At 34.7% G+C, this 16,852-nt stretch overlaps 4 protein-coding genes across 10 annotated transcripts; 1 reads left to right on the top strand and 3 right to left on the bottom strand.

Moving 5' to 3' along the window:
- Positions 1-112: 112 nt before the first annotated feature.
- Positions 113-3,293, bottom strand: LOC107906892 (1-acyl-sn-glycerol-3-phosphate acyltransferase BAT2, chloroplastic). Of its 5 annotated transcripts, none has more exons than XM_016834037.2 (8): positions 3,019-3,293; positions 2,896-2,939; positions 2,508-2,580; positions 2,035-2,226; positions 1,527-1,933; positions 1,230-1,331; positions 809-1,105; positions 113-545 (listed from the first exon to the last, which is right to left on the bottom strand). In XM_016834037.2, exons 1-7 carry the CDS (start codon positions 3,050-3,052, stop codon positions 890-892), a joined length of 1,068 nt encoding a protein of 355 aa, XP_016689526.1. In that variant the 5' UTR covers positions 3,053-3,293; the 3' UTR covers positions 113-545; positions 809-889. The 5 variants fall into 5 exon arrangements, with proteins under 5 accessions (XP_016689526.1, XP_040949149.1, XP_040949150.1 ...); XM_041093215.1 differs by having other exon boundaries at positions 2,026-2,226; positions 3,019-3,279; XM_041093216.1 differs by having other exon boundaries at positions 2,026-2,464; positions 2,545-2,580; positions 3,019-3,080.
- A 2,575-nt stretch (positions 3,294-5,868) lies between these two features.
- LOC107906895 (early nodulin-like protein 1) lies at positions 5,869-7,021 on the bottom strand. 2 transcript variants are annotated; one of them, XM_041093212.1, is made up of 4 exons: positions 6,792-7,021; positions 6,560-6,684; positions 6,012-6,365; positions 5,869-5,916 (listed from the first exon to the last, which is right to left on the bottom strand). In XM_041093212.1, exons 1-3 carry the CDS (start codon positions 6,875-6,877, stop codon positions 6,025-6,027), a joined length of 552 nt encoding a protein of 183 aa, XP_040949146.1. In that variant the 5' UTR covers positions 6,878-7,021; the 3' UTR covers positions 5,869-5,916; positions 6,012-6,024. The 2 variants fall into 2 exon arrangements, with proteins under 2 accessions (XP_040949146.1, XP_040949145.1); XM_041093211.1 differs by having other exon boundaries at positions 5,869-6,365; positions 6,792-7,017.
- A 490-nt stretch (positions 7,022-7,511) lies between these two features.
- On the bottom strand, positions 7,512-11,966 carry LOC107906893 (nucleoid-associated protein At2g24020, chloroplastic). Its single transcript, XM_016834040.2, has 7 exons — positions 10,655-11,966; positions 10,108-10,262; positions 8,959-9,059; positions 8,837-8,876; positions 8,418-8,489; positions 8,122-8,178; positions 7,512-8,038 (listed from the first exon to the last, which is right to left on the bottom strand). Exons 1-7 carry the CDS (start codon positions 10,740-10,742, stop codon positions 7,958-7,960), a joined length of 594 nt encoding a protein of 197 aa, XP_016689529.1. The 5' UTR covers positions 10,743-11,966; the 3' UTR covers positions 7,512-7,957.
- A 1,826-nt stretch (positions 11,967-13,792) lies between these two features.
- On the top strand, positions 13,793-16,100 carry LOC107906896 (uncharacterized). Of its 2 annotated transcripts, none has more exons than XM_016834043.2 (4): positions 13,793-14,612; positions 15,071-15,141; positions 15,230-15,623; positions 15,707-16,100. In XM_016834043.2, the coding sequence occupies exons 1-4, from the start codon at positions 14,484-14,486 to the stop codon at positions 15,899-15,901; spliced, it is 789 nt and encodes a 262-aa protein (XP_016689532.1). In that variant the 5' UTR covers positions 13,793-14,483; the 3' UTR covers positions 15,902-16,100. The 2 variants fall into 2 exon arrangements, with proteins under 2 accessions (XP_016689532.1, XP_016689533.1); XM_016834044.2 differs by having other exon boundaries at positions 13,861-14,612; positions 15,052-15,141.
- Positions 16,101-16,852: the final 752 nt, after the last annotated feature.

Raw genomic sequence — 16,852 nt, 5'->3', positions numbered from 1 at the left:
AATGCCTTACATTTGCTGAGACTTTGTAAACCACATTATCTTCGACCAGCCGCCGTGCCATTATAATATATATATATAAAAACAAAGACGTGAGAATATGACCCCTTCACGGTTGTAAATTTATAGCCTCCAATTGCAAGTATCGTATGAGAAACTAATACATAAGCTTAACCAAGTTCTATCAAGGGACAGCAAAATTTTGTGTTGGACTTTCCCATACAATATTAGTTTCTCATACAATATCGTATGAGAAACTAACACATAATCTTAACCAAGTTCTATCAAGGGACAGCAAAATTTTGTGTTGGGACTTTCCCATACAATATCTGGAAATGCAATACATGATATGAACAGAAACATTTTGATGCCAACTTCAAGCTGTAGTTTGGCCAACTCCATTGTTAAACTGTTAGCGTTGCGACCGCATAAAATCATCTGCCACAAACACGAGATCCCTCCAAGTCCGTTACGTGTGAAATGGATGCAAATAAAGCCAGTAACCGATCACATATTACTAAAACGGTGCTAATTTGGAATTATAAAACCTGCAGAGAGATGGTTCAACAAATAAGAAATCATATACTTCAAGGAAAAAACACAACATATTGATGTCAAACACTTTTTGTCAATCTATTCACTAACTTCTGAAAGTACAACCTTGATCCAAATTCAACAGGGACTGAGTCGTCCCTTTTTTCGAAAGAAAAATATAAAAAGTTCTAAAACCAGAAAGATGGGGGGGGGAGGGGGTGCAAAATCATAAAATAACATAACAAGTACGATTACGGTGAAGGGTGACATTTTGTACCTTCCTACCATGTTCCTCAAATCAGCAATAAAGGATTAAGTATGAACCATAAAACCAAAAGATGTCACAGTGGCCACTTTCTCAGCATCGAAGCTTAAGTGTATCTAAAATCGTGTTTCTAGCTATTTGGCGTAATATTTCAGGATCATTTTCTTTGATCGGTTTATGAATAATAACTTTCACAGATCCTGAATTTACGACACCCTCCATTCCTGCAGGCATGATTCCGCCTGTGCCAATTAAGGTTATAGGAACGATAGGCACCCTAGTTTTTGCTGCAACACTGAATGCACCTTTCTGCCAATTTGAATCAAGATAAAACAGTTAGCTTTTAATAAGTAGTGGCATTATTACATCTTCCTGATTTCCGACAACAGCTTAATCAACCGAACATACAATGAGAATTCTAGTATGATCTCACCTTGAAATCACCTAACTTCCCATCCTTACTCCGTGTGCCTTCTGGAAAGAAAAAAACAGAGGCACCATTCCCGATGAGATCCATACATCTCTTAAGACACTCCTACATGCACAACAATAATAGAATTCAAACCCATACTACAGGAAAAAGAAATAAACCAAACCTGCAAAGGCCGAAGCTAAAAGATAATATTACAATAGATTAATCCTATATTGCCATCTAAAGTATACATGTTAAACAGATCGATCCTATATTGCAATCTAAAGAATGATAACAGAAAAGGTGAAAAGGGAATACCAACTGGCTTCTGCTGTCCATGCGCTTTAATGGAATTGTCCCCATCATAGACATGGCCCACCCAATAATGGGAAAAAGAAATATGGCAGTCTTGCTGATGAACTTGAAGCTTCTTCCAAGAGTTAGAAGTGTATAGATATCTAGAAAACTCTGGTGATTGGAAACATATACGGCAGGAGCATCATGTGAAGGCAAATTCTCCAATCCTTCATACTCGATTTTAAAGAACGGAGCAACAGTTGCTGCAGCCCAAAGTTTGGCAACAAAATGCTGAGCTTTTCTTCTGTAGCGATCAAATAAGAGCACAAAGGGATGTGCCACTATCATAAACCCAATAAGCGAAATAGCTGCCATTGCCGTGACAGCATAAAAGCATACTCCTCTAACTTTCAAAGATAGTTTAACTTCTGCATTTTAAAAATTGATGATAATATAAAATTGTGAGGGGCATGAGCTAAAAAGAAGAAAACTTAAATAGATCAATGACTGAGTAGCTTTCCATGAAAACCTGATAAAGAATAGGAAGCATCAGGTGTTCCAGCCCCAGCAAGTTCAGATTTCGCTACAACATATCTGGACAATTTGTTCAGGTTATATAATTTACTAATGCAATATCTATTTAAACCCTCATTTGGACTAAAATAACACCGAGGTTCGTGATCATGCGCCCTTGAAATATGCAAAAAGTTTTTTTGAGCAGCTGCCAAAATAAAAGAGGAAAAGCTAATAATGTAAAGATCCATAAGGAAAGAATACTTATATACACAATGAAATACCAACCTCCTAACTTGGCATCCACCATCAAATAACCATTTAGACGGGATTACAAGAACAATTTAAACCCAATAAAAGAATCCATTAATGTACCCCAAAAAGATTCTAAATGAACAAATAATCTCTTTGCAAAAATTTTACAGTGCATCCACGCGTTGCAGCATCTATCAAGAATAAATAACATGGTCTTAGTAAAAATTATCTTACAGTTACATGAATTTCTCAAAGTTGCCCGTTTACTCACAGAGTAGCCAAAATAAGCTCTTGTTCGATCAGAAAACTGCATTAGACAATATATATTAAGAACACGGTCATAAAGCAAATCATTAAGGAATATAAAGGAAAAAAAGAAAAAAAAATCTCAAAATTTTTAAACTATCTCTAATTATAGCACACATATTTTCTTTTAAAGACGGAAAATTGATGAAATCATTTCAAATTGAAAACGATCAAGCAAATAAAAAGAATAGCTGATAAGTTCGGTGAAAAAGCTTATTTTCCCACAATTAAGAAATCGCGAAGTTCAGTCAACTTCAGCCTTTATTTTCAACGGAATCAAACAGATTGCACCCAAACAAAAAAAAATGAAAATTACCGGCAAGAAAGACACGGTAGAAGAACTACTGGGCTTTGGGTAACCTGGAAAATGAAAATAAAAATTAATACATACAAAGAATAATACAAATACGTAAATGGGAAGCATAGAATTTCGTATTACAGAGAGGAAGCGGTGAAAGGGAAGAGAGCTCCATGATGAGTGAGAAAGAAAAGGAACTGAAAGGACTGGGGGAGATTTGGGTCGATCCGAAATATGTTGTTGATAGATTGCAAATTTCAAGGCCTATTGAAATTCAGAGTCATATTTTATTCTTTTGCGCCTCTGTTTCTTTCTTTCTTTCCTTTTTTTCTTTTTTTTTCCCGTACGGTGCTATTGGAAGAAAGCTTAGTATTTTATCTGTTTATCAATCAAGTCTGAAATTGTTCGAGGCCCGGACCTTACTCAGCCCACGCCCCTGTAATCCTTCTAGGCTCCCGCAGTCCCCAAAGACTTAATTGCATCACACATCCCTAAATTACACCCCTTATTTTAAATTAGTCTTTAAACTTCAAAACGTTTTAATTACATCCCCAACCTATTGAGGTTATATCAAGAAGGTTTTTCCTTTATCAAAATCGTTAATTTAACCGTTAAATGAGACATTAAATTTTATGCGACATGAATGTTGTAAAATTTTAATTTTGAGGTTTTTGAAGCTTTTACAGAAATTATTATTTACTCTTTTTTTACTTTACTTTTAGTTTTTTATTTTAGAAATTATACAATAACATTTTACTTTTCTTTAAAATGTTTATTTTAAATTATGTCACATAAGATTTTATGTGTCATTTGATGGTTAAAATAATGGTTTCAATAATAAAATGACCTAATTGATATAACATTGATAGTTTAAGATGTAATTAGAATGTTCTCAAGTTTGGGACCAGTTTAGAATCTGGTGCAATTAACTCGTCCCTGGAAGCATATTCCTATGGCTAAAATATTTTAAACCTCCTTGAAACTTTTTTTTTTATCTAGATAAGTTCTTATAGTTTTTTATACACTTAAATAAACTCAAGATCGATTTATCTTGAGAATTTGAAGCTTAAGGGCTTATTTGGGTATTAGTTAAAGGTTAAGGATTTATTAGAATACAAGAGAAACGGTGAAGGGCATATAAATGGAAGGACTGAAATGTAAAAGAAATGAAAACATTAGATAGGTGGTAACCACTGTAATAGGATGAAAGGAATTTATCATCAAAGGTCAAAACTAGTAGAATGATTTGGTGTTTTCAAAAGTAGAATTAATAAAAGAAAAAGAACGTCCTGTTTGCTACTTGTCTGGAGCAACATACAAATCATTACATGTACATATACTGTTCTGTTCTCAATCCGTAAGGGATTACAACATAACCCTTATAACTATACGAGAGATCAAATTAAGAAACAAAAAGAGGGGAAATATCGGTGCATGAATATTGCAGCTGAGGTTGGTTTTAAATACGATGAAACTAGCGTGGTCGGGTGTTTCCAGGCTTGGCAACACCGGCTGTGACTTTTGCGACGTCCTTGGCAGAGGCTTCAGGTTTCTTATTGGAATACAAGGCAAAGTAACCAAGGGTAGCAACAATGGCAACGCCACCACTGGCCATTTTCATTGAACATGGTCCTTTTTTTGTCTGGTTAAGTACTTCCGTTGAATGTTGCGCTGCTTTAGTCTGGTCCTGCCATCTTCTGCTTCTTTCTATCTCTTGTTTTTTTTACTTGTTTCAATGGGGAAATTTAAAGGGAAACATGAGGGTGGCAAAGTGACCACGTTGAAGTATTACCACAAGTTATGGGGGCATAAGCCTTTGGTTTTCAGGCATGTGTCAAATTTGCCTGTTTGCCATATAAATGCTTTTACCTTTTTACGTATTTTTATGGATAAATAAATCTTCTTTTTAAATAAAAAGATTATTATTTTATTGACGACATTTAAATAATCCATTTAATCGACTTTAAGCTCGATCTCCAACTTCGCTTTATAATCTGAAAAATAAACAATATATATTTGGACAAGGATGGCAAGCCGTTAGACAATTCTCCATAGTTTCTAGCAAAAAAGACAGTTGAAATTTCAAGTTTGAACTTTTTACGGTAAAAATTAGATGGATAGAGTTCATTGTTTTCTCCGCCTTCATTTCTTCCAAGTGATGTGATTGATTTTTGTGCTAAAAAATCTCCTCTTTTCTTCATAAGAAATATTACTTGCCTGTTATTTAAATAAAATGTTATAAATTAGTCTTATGAAATTAATATTAATTTATACTAAATTGAAATTTTCTTGTTAAATTTTATAAATATTAAAAAAATTATTTGATAAATTAGTAAACATAAGTAATGATTTTTAAAATTTATTTATTTTTAAATTTAATATTATTAATATTATATTTTATATTATTTTGGATAATTTTGAATAAAAAATACATATAAAAATTTGGATTTTTTATTTTTTAAGAAATGGATATATATTTTCTAATTTTTAATAAAATAAAATCAACTCAATATTTTCTACTATCTACTTACTTATCTTATTCAACAAATTTTTGTTGAAAATTTTACATCTAAGTAAAAAATTAAAATGATTATCAAACACATCTAAATTATTAAATGTTGAAAATTTTTAATTTCAATAAAAAATTTCTATAATTTATCAAATGCAACCTAATTGTTAAATTTAAGTTATAAAATTTATTTGATATATTATTTAAAATTAAATTCAAATATAATTAAATTATTTGGCAAAGAATAATATAATCTTAAATGAAATAAAATAAAATTCAATCTATTATCTATTAAGAGTATTTATCATTTTGTGCAATTTTTTAGAAAAAATTTATGTAGTAGTTTTTTGTGGTTATTAAATGTATATTGATTTTCATTAAAAATTTCAACATATTTTCAAATAAAGTCAAATTTATGAGTACCCTAATATTATTTTATTTTGCTCATTAATAAAATAAGGAAATGTTATTCTTCAACCAAGTAGAAAACCCACGCCAAATATAATCCCATAATAATAATCCAATAAATCCTACAAAACAGATGATAATTAACTAATTAATTACTACTACAACTATTCTATTCATATCTGTCTTCCATCAAACGGAAGTAAAAGCAAAAGCTAACCCTGGCAAAGAGGCTAGAGCCAAGAAGGTGCCATCCTTGTATGCAAGTGCCTTGTTGGGGCTAGTTTTGGCTGGTTCAGGCGCCGGAGCAATTGCTTCGCTGGTTTTGGAGGGAAAGCAGGGGGATTATCATGATGCCGATGTTTTTCAGATATGACAGTAACTTCAAGCTTCTGTCCCTTCTGACAATGGCCATCAGCTCCACTGATGAAGTAAAATGGACCCGATTTATTCAGTTTCACCTTAGTATTGTTACCGTCTTTGTATTCCTTGATTGGTTTTGATGTGCTGCAGCTTTCATAGTTCTCCCCTGTCACTTGAAGCACTGAATCGGCCTTGCCATTGTACTTGAAAACTACGTAAAAGAGGAGTACACCACACAAAATAAAAAATGAGACCATAAGAATAATAATTATACGTATGCTAGAGTAAGACCTCGTGCTTGGTAACTGAAAACCCAGATGAATTTTCACTCGACAAAAAGAAAAATGAAAAAAAATCCATATAATATGAAGAATGTGGTTGTAACTTGTATGTATGAGATATTACTGAGGAAATCGCCAACTTTGAAGCGGTGTTTCCTAGCCCACTGATTCAAAGAATCCGAGGCGTTCTTTGGGATTTTCCATGCATCTTCACTGCCTCCAACTAGAATATCCTTGCCTTCACCTACCCTAAACAATACAAAAGCCAACGCTGAAAACCAAACCAAAGTTCTCAAAAACGCCATTGCCGAAAACCTAAGACGCAAAGAGCAAATCAAATATTATATTAGTTGTACTTCGTACAGTTGATCCCTGTAGCTGTAAGGCTCCTCGGCAACTTAAATAGTGGTCGGGTTCTATTTGCAACATGCGTCTGAAACATTAAATGGAGGATACGTGTGAGCCCATACTTGCAGAGTTCATTGAAACTGAAATTTCCTCAAAATGTATTCTCATTGTGAAGTTTCAAGGAAGGAACCATTTGGGTTTCTCGTAATCTCCGCGATACGATTGATTCTTAGACGTTTGTAGAAATAGCAACATAACATTGATTTTTTTTCCCAATATAATGCAGAAGTCGGCAATTATGAAACAAAAGTAGTATGGTACGTTTAATTATAACTTTTGTTTCTGTTAATATACAGAGTTGTGCACATGCATGTCCAGTTATTTTCTTTTTATAATTGGACTTTAATTCAAGTCGGGGCACAATAATTACGAAGATTACGCTATAAGAACAATATAAAAATAATTAATATACAATGTTACAAAATGAAACAAGGATTGATACGAACATGAAAAGACTACTTCGATATTTCGTTGAATTTGAACATGAATTAACAGTTATATTTTTGGAAAAACAGTTTAAATGTAAACTTATTTAGCTATTTAATTTATTTGGAGTGTCGCAAATTCACAAAAGTTTGTATATTCTTAATTCAGTATTTGCAGCTATTAAAATTTGACACACATGCAAGTGAAAGTAGTTGTTGATTCAATGTCAGTTATAACATCAGTTGAACAAGTACAAATTATGTCTTTATAAGTTTTGGAAACATTCGACATTGTTATGCAACATAGCATTTTTGATACATTGGACCTAGGGTTTTAAGTAACATATATAGTGTTTCTACTTAGCATATTGTTAAGTAACATACTGTTTAAACTTACAAATCCATGGAAGGAGGCATGCACCGTACCATCATATTTCCATTTTGGAATGTGCAATACGCCCTTTAAGTTGAACAGATATTGTTAAGTCATCAAGGCATTTTAGAATAAATAGTGTGAGTTCCATCAGAAAACTAAAACCACAACACAGTTTCATGGTAAAAAGCATATAAATGAGCATTTTCTGCATTGATTTGTACGCAAAAATTGAAAGCTCATCCAGGTGTTGACTGGTGGAGATTGACCATCGTTTAATCCCTTGCTAAGCTCACATCGGGGACCAGTTGGGAGATCATTGTTGCTTTAATCCCTCACCGAGACCTTGTGGCATTCCTAAGCTTTGCGCAAGATCGCTCATCCTTTCTTTCATGGCCTGAGACAAATGGACAAAAAGGATAACATAAGTAGATTTGATTGCGAAAAAGGTTTTACCTCTTGAAATTATGAGATTATCACCTGGACACTCTTTTGATGTGCATCCTTGTATGCTTCATTAACTAAAAATGATAGCTTCTGCAGGTTTGAAGTTTCAGAAAATAAATTAGCAACTCGCTACGAGAATCGAGGAAAACTGCACACAACAAGTTTTAAATTCTTCTGAATGCCTTATACTCACATCCTAACATGGGACATTATTGGGATCCAACTTAAACCAAGTGGGAGTTTCGAAACTGCTCGCTAAGATATGACTATAATGCACGAGTCATCTTAAATAATCTGGTGGGAAAATAGTTTAATAATTGCATACTTACTTCTGCACCAAGTTCCATTGCAGCCTCAGTAATCTCAATGCGTATAGGCTGCTGGTTTCCAGATAATGTTGCCTGAAAAAGTAATATTTTCAGTCAGAATATCTGTAAAATACAATAGAAAGATAAGGTGTTGAGACAAGAAGAAGTAAAAGTTCATAAGACAAAGTGAAAGCTAAATGGAACGTCAGAACCATTCTTCATGCAAGGCATCTTTTATATTGTTACTAAACGACTGAATGAATGCAATTGAAGCAAAATAAATGGGAAGTTATTATGTGGAACTGAAAGTTGTAAAGGAAATTGGAACATAAAAATAAGTCACCGTTTATCAGCTAATGTTAGTGTGGCTAACCTCATAAAAGCAATCAATGGCACTACCAGAACTAGAGAGAGAGAGAGAGAGATTTCTAATAACCTACCTTTATCAGCTCCCCTTCACAATAGCCATCAAATTCTGCTCTGCAATAAAGAATAAAACCAAATGGAAATCATGAACAGAAGCTAAAGTTCAGATACTAAGAGGGTAATGAAAGATCCATACGCAGCTAGTTCTTTTTGCACCTTCACAGCCTCAACCTGGACAACCATTTGTGCTTTCTTCACCGTCTCATAGAGATTTTGCATGTTTCCGAAAATTCCTGCCTATAAAATCAATTCAGTAGGACAGCAGAATTAGTTTAGGAGGGAGAGACAGTCAATAATCGTGCAGACTTCAGTGCTCTAACTATCGCAATTGTCAAAGATGATTAAGCTTGTGTGGTAGTCAAGTTAAGCATAATAATGCTCGGTTACATGACTCAAGCAGTCAATCAATTTCAGTACGTTGAAACAAAGTTTTTTAAATATAGTGACAAGACAGAGGAGTGGAGTCACACAAGCACAGTGGCTGTCTCAATTCCCTCTCTCTCCATGTATGATATATAGGAGTAATAAAGTGAAAAAGAACACAAGATAAACTTTGCTAGCATATAATTGACTAAGAATACCATCAAAATGGTGATTTATGCCAGGCCTTCTAGCCTGACATCCAGCAGTTCAGTAAAATCACATTTCACACAGAGTAGATAATATGATTTCACCCAGATACTTGCTATGACAGTTTTGCAAACCACCTCATTGCATTTGCTTCACTCACGGATTGATGCATGAGTGGCCTATGCATAAGCAGAAACTCCTTCAGTGCTCGCTACCTTAAGTATGGAGAACAAACAAAGGCATAGAATAAACATGCATCCAATGCATGGTCATGGAGTGAAAATATAGCTTATATTGACATGGGGCATATAATATGGTACAACAAAGACCAGGTACAGTGCTCCACAATGATCTACCAACCACCAATACCAAACTCCTCCAATAGATGTTTCACTTTCTCATGAATTGCTAACGGAAACAAGTAGAACATGTATAACAATCAAAGGGACATCAAAACTTAGAGATGGAAACACCTAAGGTATAACTTGAACCATCATTTTCAATCCTAGATAAGGCTACGACCATTGCAATTAGTATTAGCTACAAGTCTAAACAATGGGAATTGATTATAAAAATATAATAAAGAGGCTAATATCCCCATAATCTACACTCCATGCTAGATCCTACTAATGCCAAATATCAATGCAGCCATTTATGAAGAACAGTTGAAAAAAATCACGCACTTGAACTAGATGCCAAGGTTACCGTAACTGACCTTGGAAGGTGCACCATCACCCTCATCACCATTTTCCTTTTTTCCTCCAAACAGCCCATACACACGAAGAGACTTATAATTATGCCCAGTTTTTCGACGAAATGTCGATGATAAAAGCTGCTTACAAGCTAGATTTGTATTCAAATTAAAGTTACCTGAAAAGCATCGACAGAAAAACAAATTATAAGTTACAACCCACTCTTTAAGATCATAGATTGGAGGAAACTAATAAAGATAAACACCCACTGCAAAATAGAGAAGAATAAAAGAAAAGCACACAGAAAAAGCAAACAATCCTCAGTTTGGTTACTGGGAAATTTCTGATTCTACTTAACAAAAACCGAAAAGGAGAATTCAAAGGCCATACCTTTTCTATTAAAATAAAACCTATCAAATGAGAACCAATACAATTATTTCAGCCATGCTGACACTCCATCTCTTCTAAAAACAACCACAAAAACAAACCCACAAAACAAAATCAAAACTTCGCATGGTCGATTCTCTATTTTCTCATCAACCAAACACAGACAGAGAGAAAAGAAGTTACCAAGGGAGGGTGAATGGATGGCCTTCTTCCAACTAGTGGCTCCATGTAGATTTGATATTTGAGCAGTCACGACACCTGTCGAAGCCATTGCGTTTGCAGTTTCTCTTCACCCAGAAATTTTTAATATTTCTACAGATTGAAAGTGAGAGATCTCACAAGATAAGGTGGTTTTTTACAGGTGATTCCAAGAGGACCAATAAGAGGACGACACATTGCCCTGTCTGGGATATGTTACTCGTTTTTCTAGGTGGAACGTGGAAGCAAGAAATGAAAGGAAAATTTGTTCAAGTTAAAGAAAAAGGTTCATAATTCAACACTGGAAAATGGAAAATTTTCTATAAGAATGTTATTGTGATTGTCAGGCCCAATCTCGTTTTTCTATAAGAATGTTATTGTGATTGTCAGGCCCAATCTCGTTTCTTGGGCCTCTTATATGGTTTCTACTTCAAAGTCTTGTTTCTGTATCACATGTTGATTCGACTTCAAATATTCAATCACTTAAACTATTGAGTTAGTATATATAAAGTTCATACATTCATGTTATAAGTACCTGTTAATGCACCTCGTACGAGCTTCTTTCAGTCATTTGCCTCTAGCATTTTTTTCAATGTTCCCTGTCAGTTTGAGCTCCTACTTGTTCCAAAGAACAGAAAAAGTTCAAAACGAAATCGTCATGGTTCTGTTCTAATTTGTAAACAGTAATAACAGTAATAATCACTACAAGTCGTCAATGGTGGAAGTGACCCCTTTGCTTCTGCTTCTGTCACTTCATGAATAGTCCACTGGCTCATAAGCAAAGTTGCTGGTACTTGATTGTAGCCGAAAACAAAAAGAAGGGTTTGAAAAGTGCATGCTTACGAGCCTAGTGCTTTGAAAAGTTCAATAAAGGAAAGCAATAAATCAGCTTAAACAGTTGAGCCAATAAGAGAAACATAACCACATTATTTTCAAGGTTTTTGGTTATCCACTTGTGTACTTTTGACATATTGGAAACTGGGTTTGTTTCACATGGAAAATGCCTTACTCAAAACTGAATTAAAGAAAAAAAAAAGCACCAGAACTCTCTATTAAAGAAATTTGGTTGCCACCGAACAGTGATGATGATGGAGAGCCAACGCCATAAGTGATAAGCTCATATATTTTATTTCATTGACAGATGGGGTATCAAGCTTAACCTTCACGGGAAAAAAGCTTCCCAAATGGAAGAATTTTATGGAAACTTGTTCCATTTCACTCTCACATTTCCATATTATGCAGGGAATCAATGATTAATGTAAATGAAATGAGAAAGACAAAGAGACAGAGTTAAATATGACTATATGATATTGTTCACTGCTCCCTCACATTTAAATGACGATTTTAAGTTTATCAGATTTGGAAATCATCAATGTCAACCAAGCTACATCATAGATAGAGGGTAGAGAAAATTTTGGAAATAGGGTCGGGATCCCAAGTCACCAACTTTGTTCGTTTCCACTTTCCAGCATTCAAAGGAAGCATGAATTTTCTGCTAGTTGTGATGGGGCTGATGGCTAATAAGATAGGATGGAATCCTTACAGGGTTAGGTTAGGTTAGGTGGGTAAATCTGTAGATATATGGATGATGAGTTTTATTCAAATTAGGTGTCTGATATTACTAGTTTAACCTAATATGGGGAATTGAATAGCAGAAAACTAGACAGGCTAGCCTGCAACTCATATTTGATCTTATCCATTCATACTGTAACACCCCTTACCCGTATTCAATACTAGAATAGGGTACGAGATATTACCAAAACACATGCACTTGTAAACGTATTTAATCGAGTTATAAAATTTCATCTAAATTAAAACTTTCAAAATAATTAACATGCTCCTATAACTTTTCACAGTATATCCTCAAAATGTTATAATCATAATAAATAGGGCTTACGAGACCCGATACATACTCATGTAATTCAATGCTTCATTTCCATTTCCTTCAATTCGCAATTTATCATGCTCACGATTTAGATCATATCACTAGCAATTTCCATTTAATTCACGTACAATTCAATGACATCAAGTTCAACACTAATACGTATTTACCATTTAACTCAATGTTTATTGATTATACCATTCAATAACACATTTATGAAATTCTCAATTTTGCAATAAAAATATCACTTTAGCTTAAATAACAACATCGTCCTGATATAAATACACTACTACTTATCCATTTACTTTAATTCTTTTGGGCTACCATCCTTAATCAAATTAGGGAACGGTTACGGAAAATTGAGTACTTCACTTTCACTTTGCCATAGTATAACTATGGTCTTACGTATGATCACTTATCACTTGTCCCTGATCAGATAAGTGTAGCTAAGCTACCACTTATCACTTTGTCACTTGATCAGATAAGTGTAGCTAAGGCTAACACTTATCACTTTCTCACTTGATCAGATAAATATAGCACTTATCACTTTTTTTTTATACTTACCTTTCCAAATTCTAACATAACGTGTGGGTTATGGGCCCACCACGCTTCCGCTGCACCACTCTGATGGTATTATCAAGCCAGAACTCTGCTATTTCAGGATCATCATTTACATTAGCTCGAAACTCTTCGGCTCCGTACTTTCGAATTTTGTCCACTGGAGGCTTTGACAATCTTAACACTTCAGTTTGTTGAGGAGCTATGGGAACAGCTTGAGGAATAGGAGGGGGCGGAGGAGGTTGAGCATTTGGATTAGTTCTAACAAACTCAGTGTACCAATTGTTCATCATCTGGAGAAAAGTTTCTCGAGCCTCATCTCCTTGACCTTGAGTCTCGAATCGACTTTCAAAGGAGTTCCTTTGAGCATTTGGATTACTTTGAGCATCATCAGTTGTATCTCGATTAGGATCCATTACTATAAAAAAAAAACATTTTAAGATGTCAGGAGTCGTCACACATACTGGTTGTCTAGCAAAGGAGTTCCTGGCTTGAATCCAAATTGGGGACTTGCAAGTTTAAATTTAAACACAGAAATATATCAGTACTACAATTATTTATTGTGATATTATCATCAATTGTTAATTATTTATTGTGATATTATCATCAATTGTTAGTTACTGTCAAAGTTGATTTTTCCCACTGAAACTTATAGTTACTGATAAGGCCACAAGCCGAAGGCCAACAAGTGAAACACCAGCCAGGCACGTACCAGCTACAATAACAACACACAAGAAAACAGCATCATCCTGTTTTATCCCCCCCACCCCCCCCCTCCCCTCCTTTTACAAAGCCTACATCTTTCTCTCTCTAGAAGGAAAAAAAAAAGAGGAAAAGAACTTGCTTTCCTTTCTCTATCTACTCAAGGGAAAAACATGAGAGCTCCACGCACCCCCATCAAAACCACCCAACTCTCTCTTTCTTCTCCAATGGCCCAGCTGGACCAAAATTTATGTACAAGGAAAACAAAAAAGAAAGGAAAGAATAGATAGAGAGAGAACGGTGAAAGCAAGAGAAGATATAGTTATCTTCAGATGTCCCCCAATCACAAAACTCTCTCTGTTTACCGGAAATACCCTTCTGAAAATCCGCCCCAAAAATCCCAACTTCATCTCTTTCTCAATTCTCAAAACAAACAATTGTTTTTTTTCACCGAGTTATTTGGGCTTCTTTGGGTTTTCTTTATTTCGGTCAGAGTTTTCACAGGGTAAACAGGGAGACCAGAACCTTCCTCTATAACTTTCCCTTGTTTAGCTCTCTATTCTTATTCTTTCTTCCTTATCGATAAATACTCTGCTTTCTCCCCCTTTCCTCTCTCTTCCTCCATATTTTCTTGTTTTGGCCTTTTGTGTTTTTTTCTCTGTGCCCCAAAATATGAAGAAGATGAAAGGGGTTGCTGCTGCTGCAGCCGTCATGGCTTATTCTCCATATGATATGTATGATGACCAAAGAGCGAGGTTCAGGTATCCAACTCATATGGAAGATATTGAGGACTTGCACAAGGTAATAACTTTTTAGCGGATTGCTTAGATTTTGAGTTACTTCCTGTCAAATTTCATTAAATCTAATCTTCTGGGTTTTCTTGATTTATGTTCTTATCTTCAATCTTTGGTTGGCGATAAGAAGAGCACACCGTTGTTTGGATCTTATGTTTTGTTTTCCAATTGATGAAGATCTTACCTTTTACAAACTAGGAAATGATCCTTTGTTTTGTGTTTTGTATAGTGGCATTTTCGGCCCCTTTGCGTTTCGTCGAATGCCTTTGTTTTTGTTTTTGATCAATTAAAAGATGGAGGAAATGAGAAGTTCTGGATGTTTGTTTGTTTGTTAATATTTTCCATCTTGCTATTCAACACTTTTCTACCTTTGTATCCAATCAACTATGGCACGTTAAGAACTTACCAATCCATAAGCCCCCACCATATTCTTAACGAATATTTAGGTGCTTTCTGTTCCTTCAGGAAACAGAGTCCATGAGGAAGAAATTGCAGATGATGAAAGAACAAAGATTGACCCTGTTGGCAGAAGTCAAGTATGATCATGTTCTTCCATAAATTTGTAGGATTTTCATAATTTTAGGATCATTATTATTGATAAAGATTCAACACTTTTGTTGTTAGGTTTTTGAAAAGAAGGCACAAGTTCCTGATGCAAGACCAATCTTCAAAACCCCAAGCGGAACGACATTTTTTGCAACCACAGGATATTGTGATTAGAAGCAAATCAAATATGAAAGCAAAGAAATCCACTGGAAAGGGTACATCGTCGAACCGAGCTATGGCTTTTCATCTGAACCAAAAGGGAAAGACAAATAGTGTAAAGGGAACCTGTTTCACTCATCCTGCCCTTATGTTGGACGTAAACCGGAAGCAGCAGAAAATTTCCAGTGGAAAGGAAGTTACTTTGCGAAGTTCTTTATCGGTTCTCGACTTAAACCAGAGGGACAGGCTTTATGGTGGAAAAGAGGCCGCTGCTCAAAGCATAAAACCGATTTTTGACCTAAACCAGATTTCGGTAAATCTGTTATTATCATAAACATTTGCATGCTATAACCTTTTTATCATGAGATAATGTCCCCGACATATCATTCAATGCAGAGGGAGGAAGAAGAACTAGAAGCTCAAACTAATTCAGTGAGAATTGAGGAATTTAAAAGAAGTTCAACCAGAATCGGAAGTGATGAGCAGCACCAGGATGTCAAAATATCAGCCTGCAGGAACACTGGAAATGGGCCAAACAGAACAGGAAAAAGAAAGATCTCATGGCAAGATCAGGTGGCATTGAGGGCTTAACTCTCTTGCCTGTCATAGAGGTGCTCACTGATTAGTTTGAGGGATTTGGAATAATTGTCAGTTTAGCTTGGCTCCCTCCTTTTCTTCTTAATTGCTCCATGTTCTTTACTTTCTGTCTTTTTATCTCTTATGTAAAGAAAATATAGTTGCATCTGTTGGATTTATAAAGATAAATATAATAATTGCTACTTGGGAATTAGATATATGCTTACTGAAAATGTAGCTTACTCGCATCATGTTTTTCATGACTCATGGTTGCTGCTCTGCTCCGCTTTGGTCCGTGGGAGTAATCGAGAAGCAAGTTTCATGTCTTGCAATTATTTGTGATGTAAATGATTGTTGAAAGGTTCCAAATTTTGTTCCTTATGTTTCGTTTGCTAAGCAATGGAAGATGATCTTAGCACATGATATCAAAGGCTTAATGTGGGTCCTAAAGCAAATGCAAACACATAATTATACAGTAAGTGTTAGAATTGTGTGACCCAAATTCTAAGAGATTGCTTGTAAGTCAAGTTAAACAAAAATATATTTTCTTTCTAGAAGATTTAGTATTTATTAGTATAATATATTTAACATTTATTAGTATAGTTTATTTGACTTACTAATTTAGCTTATAAATAGGCTCTTTTACAATCTTAGAATTAAGAGACACCCGTTAGATTAGAACTCATAACACATTCAGAAAATTTTGTGTTTACGTTTGAGGGTTCTTTGTTTTTCGGGTTTTCGGGTTTTAGTTTTTATCTCTATCTTTTATACTCTTCATTCTTTTTCCATTATAGTAAAATTATCTTTACCCGTGGTTTTTTATCCTCTTTTGAGGGGTTTTTCCACGTTAAATTTATGTGTTCATCTTCTCAATTTCTTCTACTATTTTTACTTGTTTGTTGCTTATTCGAGACGATCCTAACAAGTGGTATTAGAGCTAGTTTAACTTTCATAGATCAGCCC

This window comes from Gossypium hirsutum, chromosome D05 (assembly GCF_007990345.1).
Source record: "Gossypium hirsutum isolate 1008001.06 chromosome D05, Gossypium_hirsutum_v2.1, whole genome shotgun sequence".
Classification (NCBI taxonomy): domain Eukaryota; kingdom Viridiplantae; phylum Streptophyta; class Magnoliopsida; order Malvales; family Malvaceae; genus Gossypium; species Gossypium hirsutum.
This window is presented reverse-complemented; position numbering and strand designations above follow the sequence as displayed.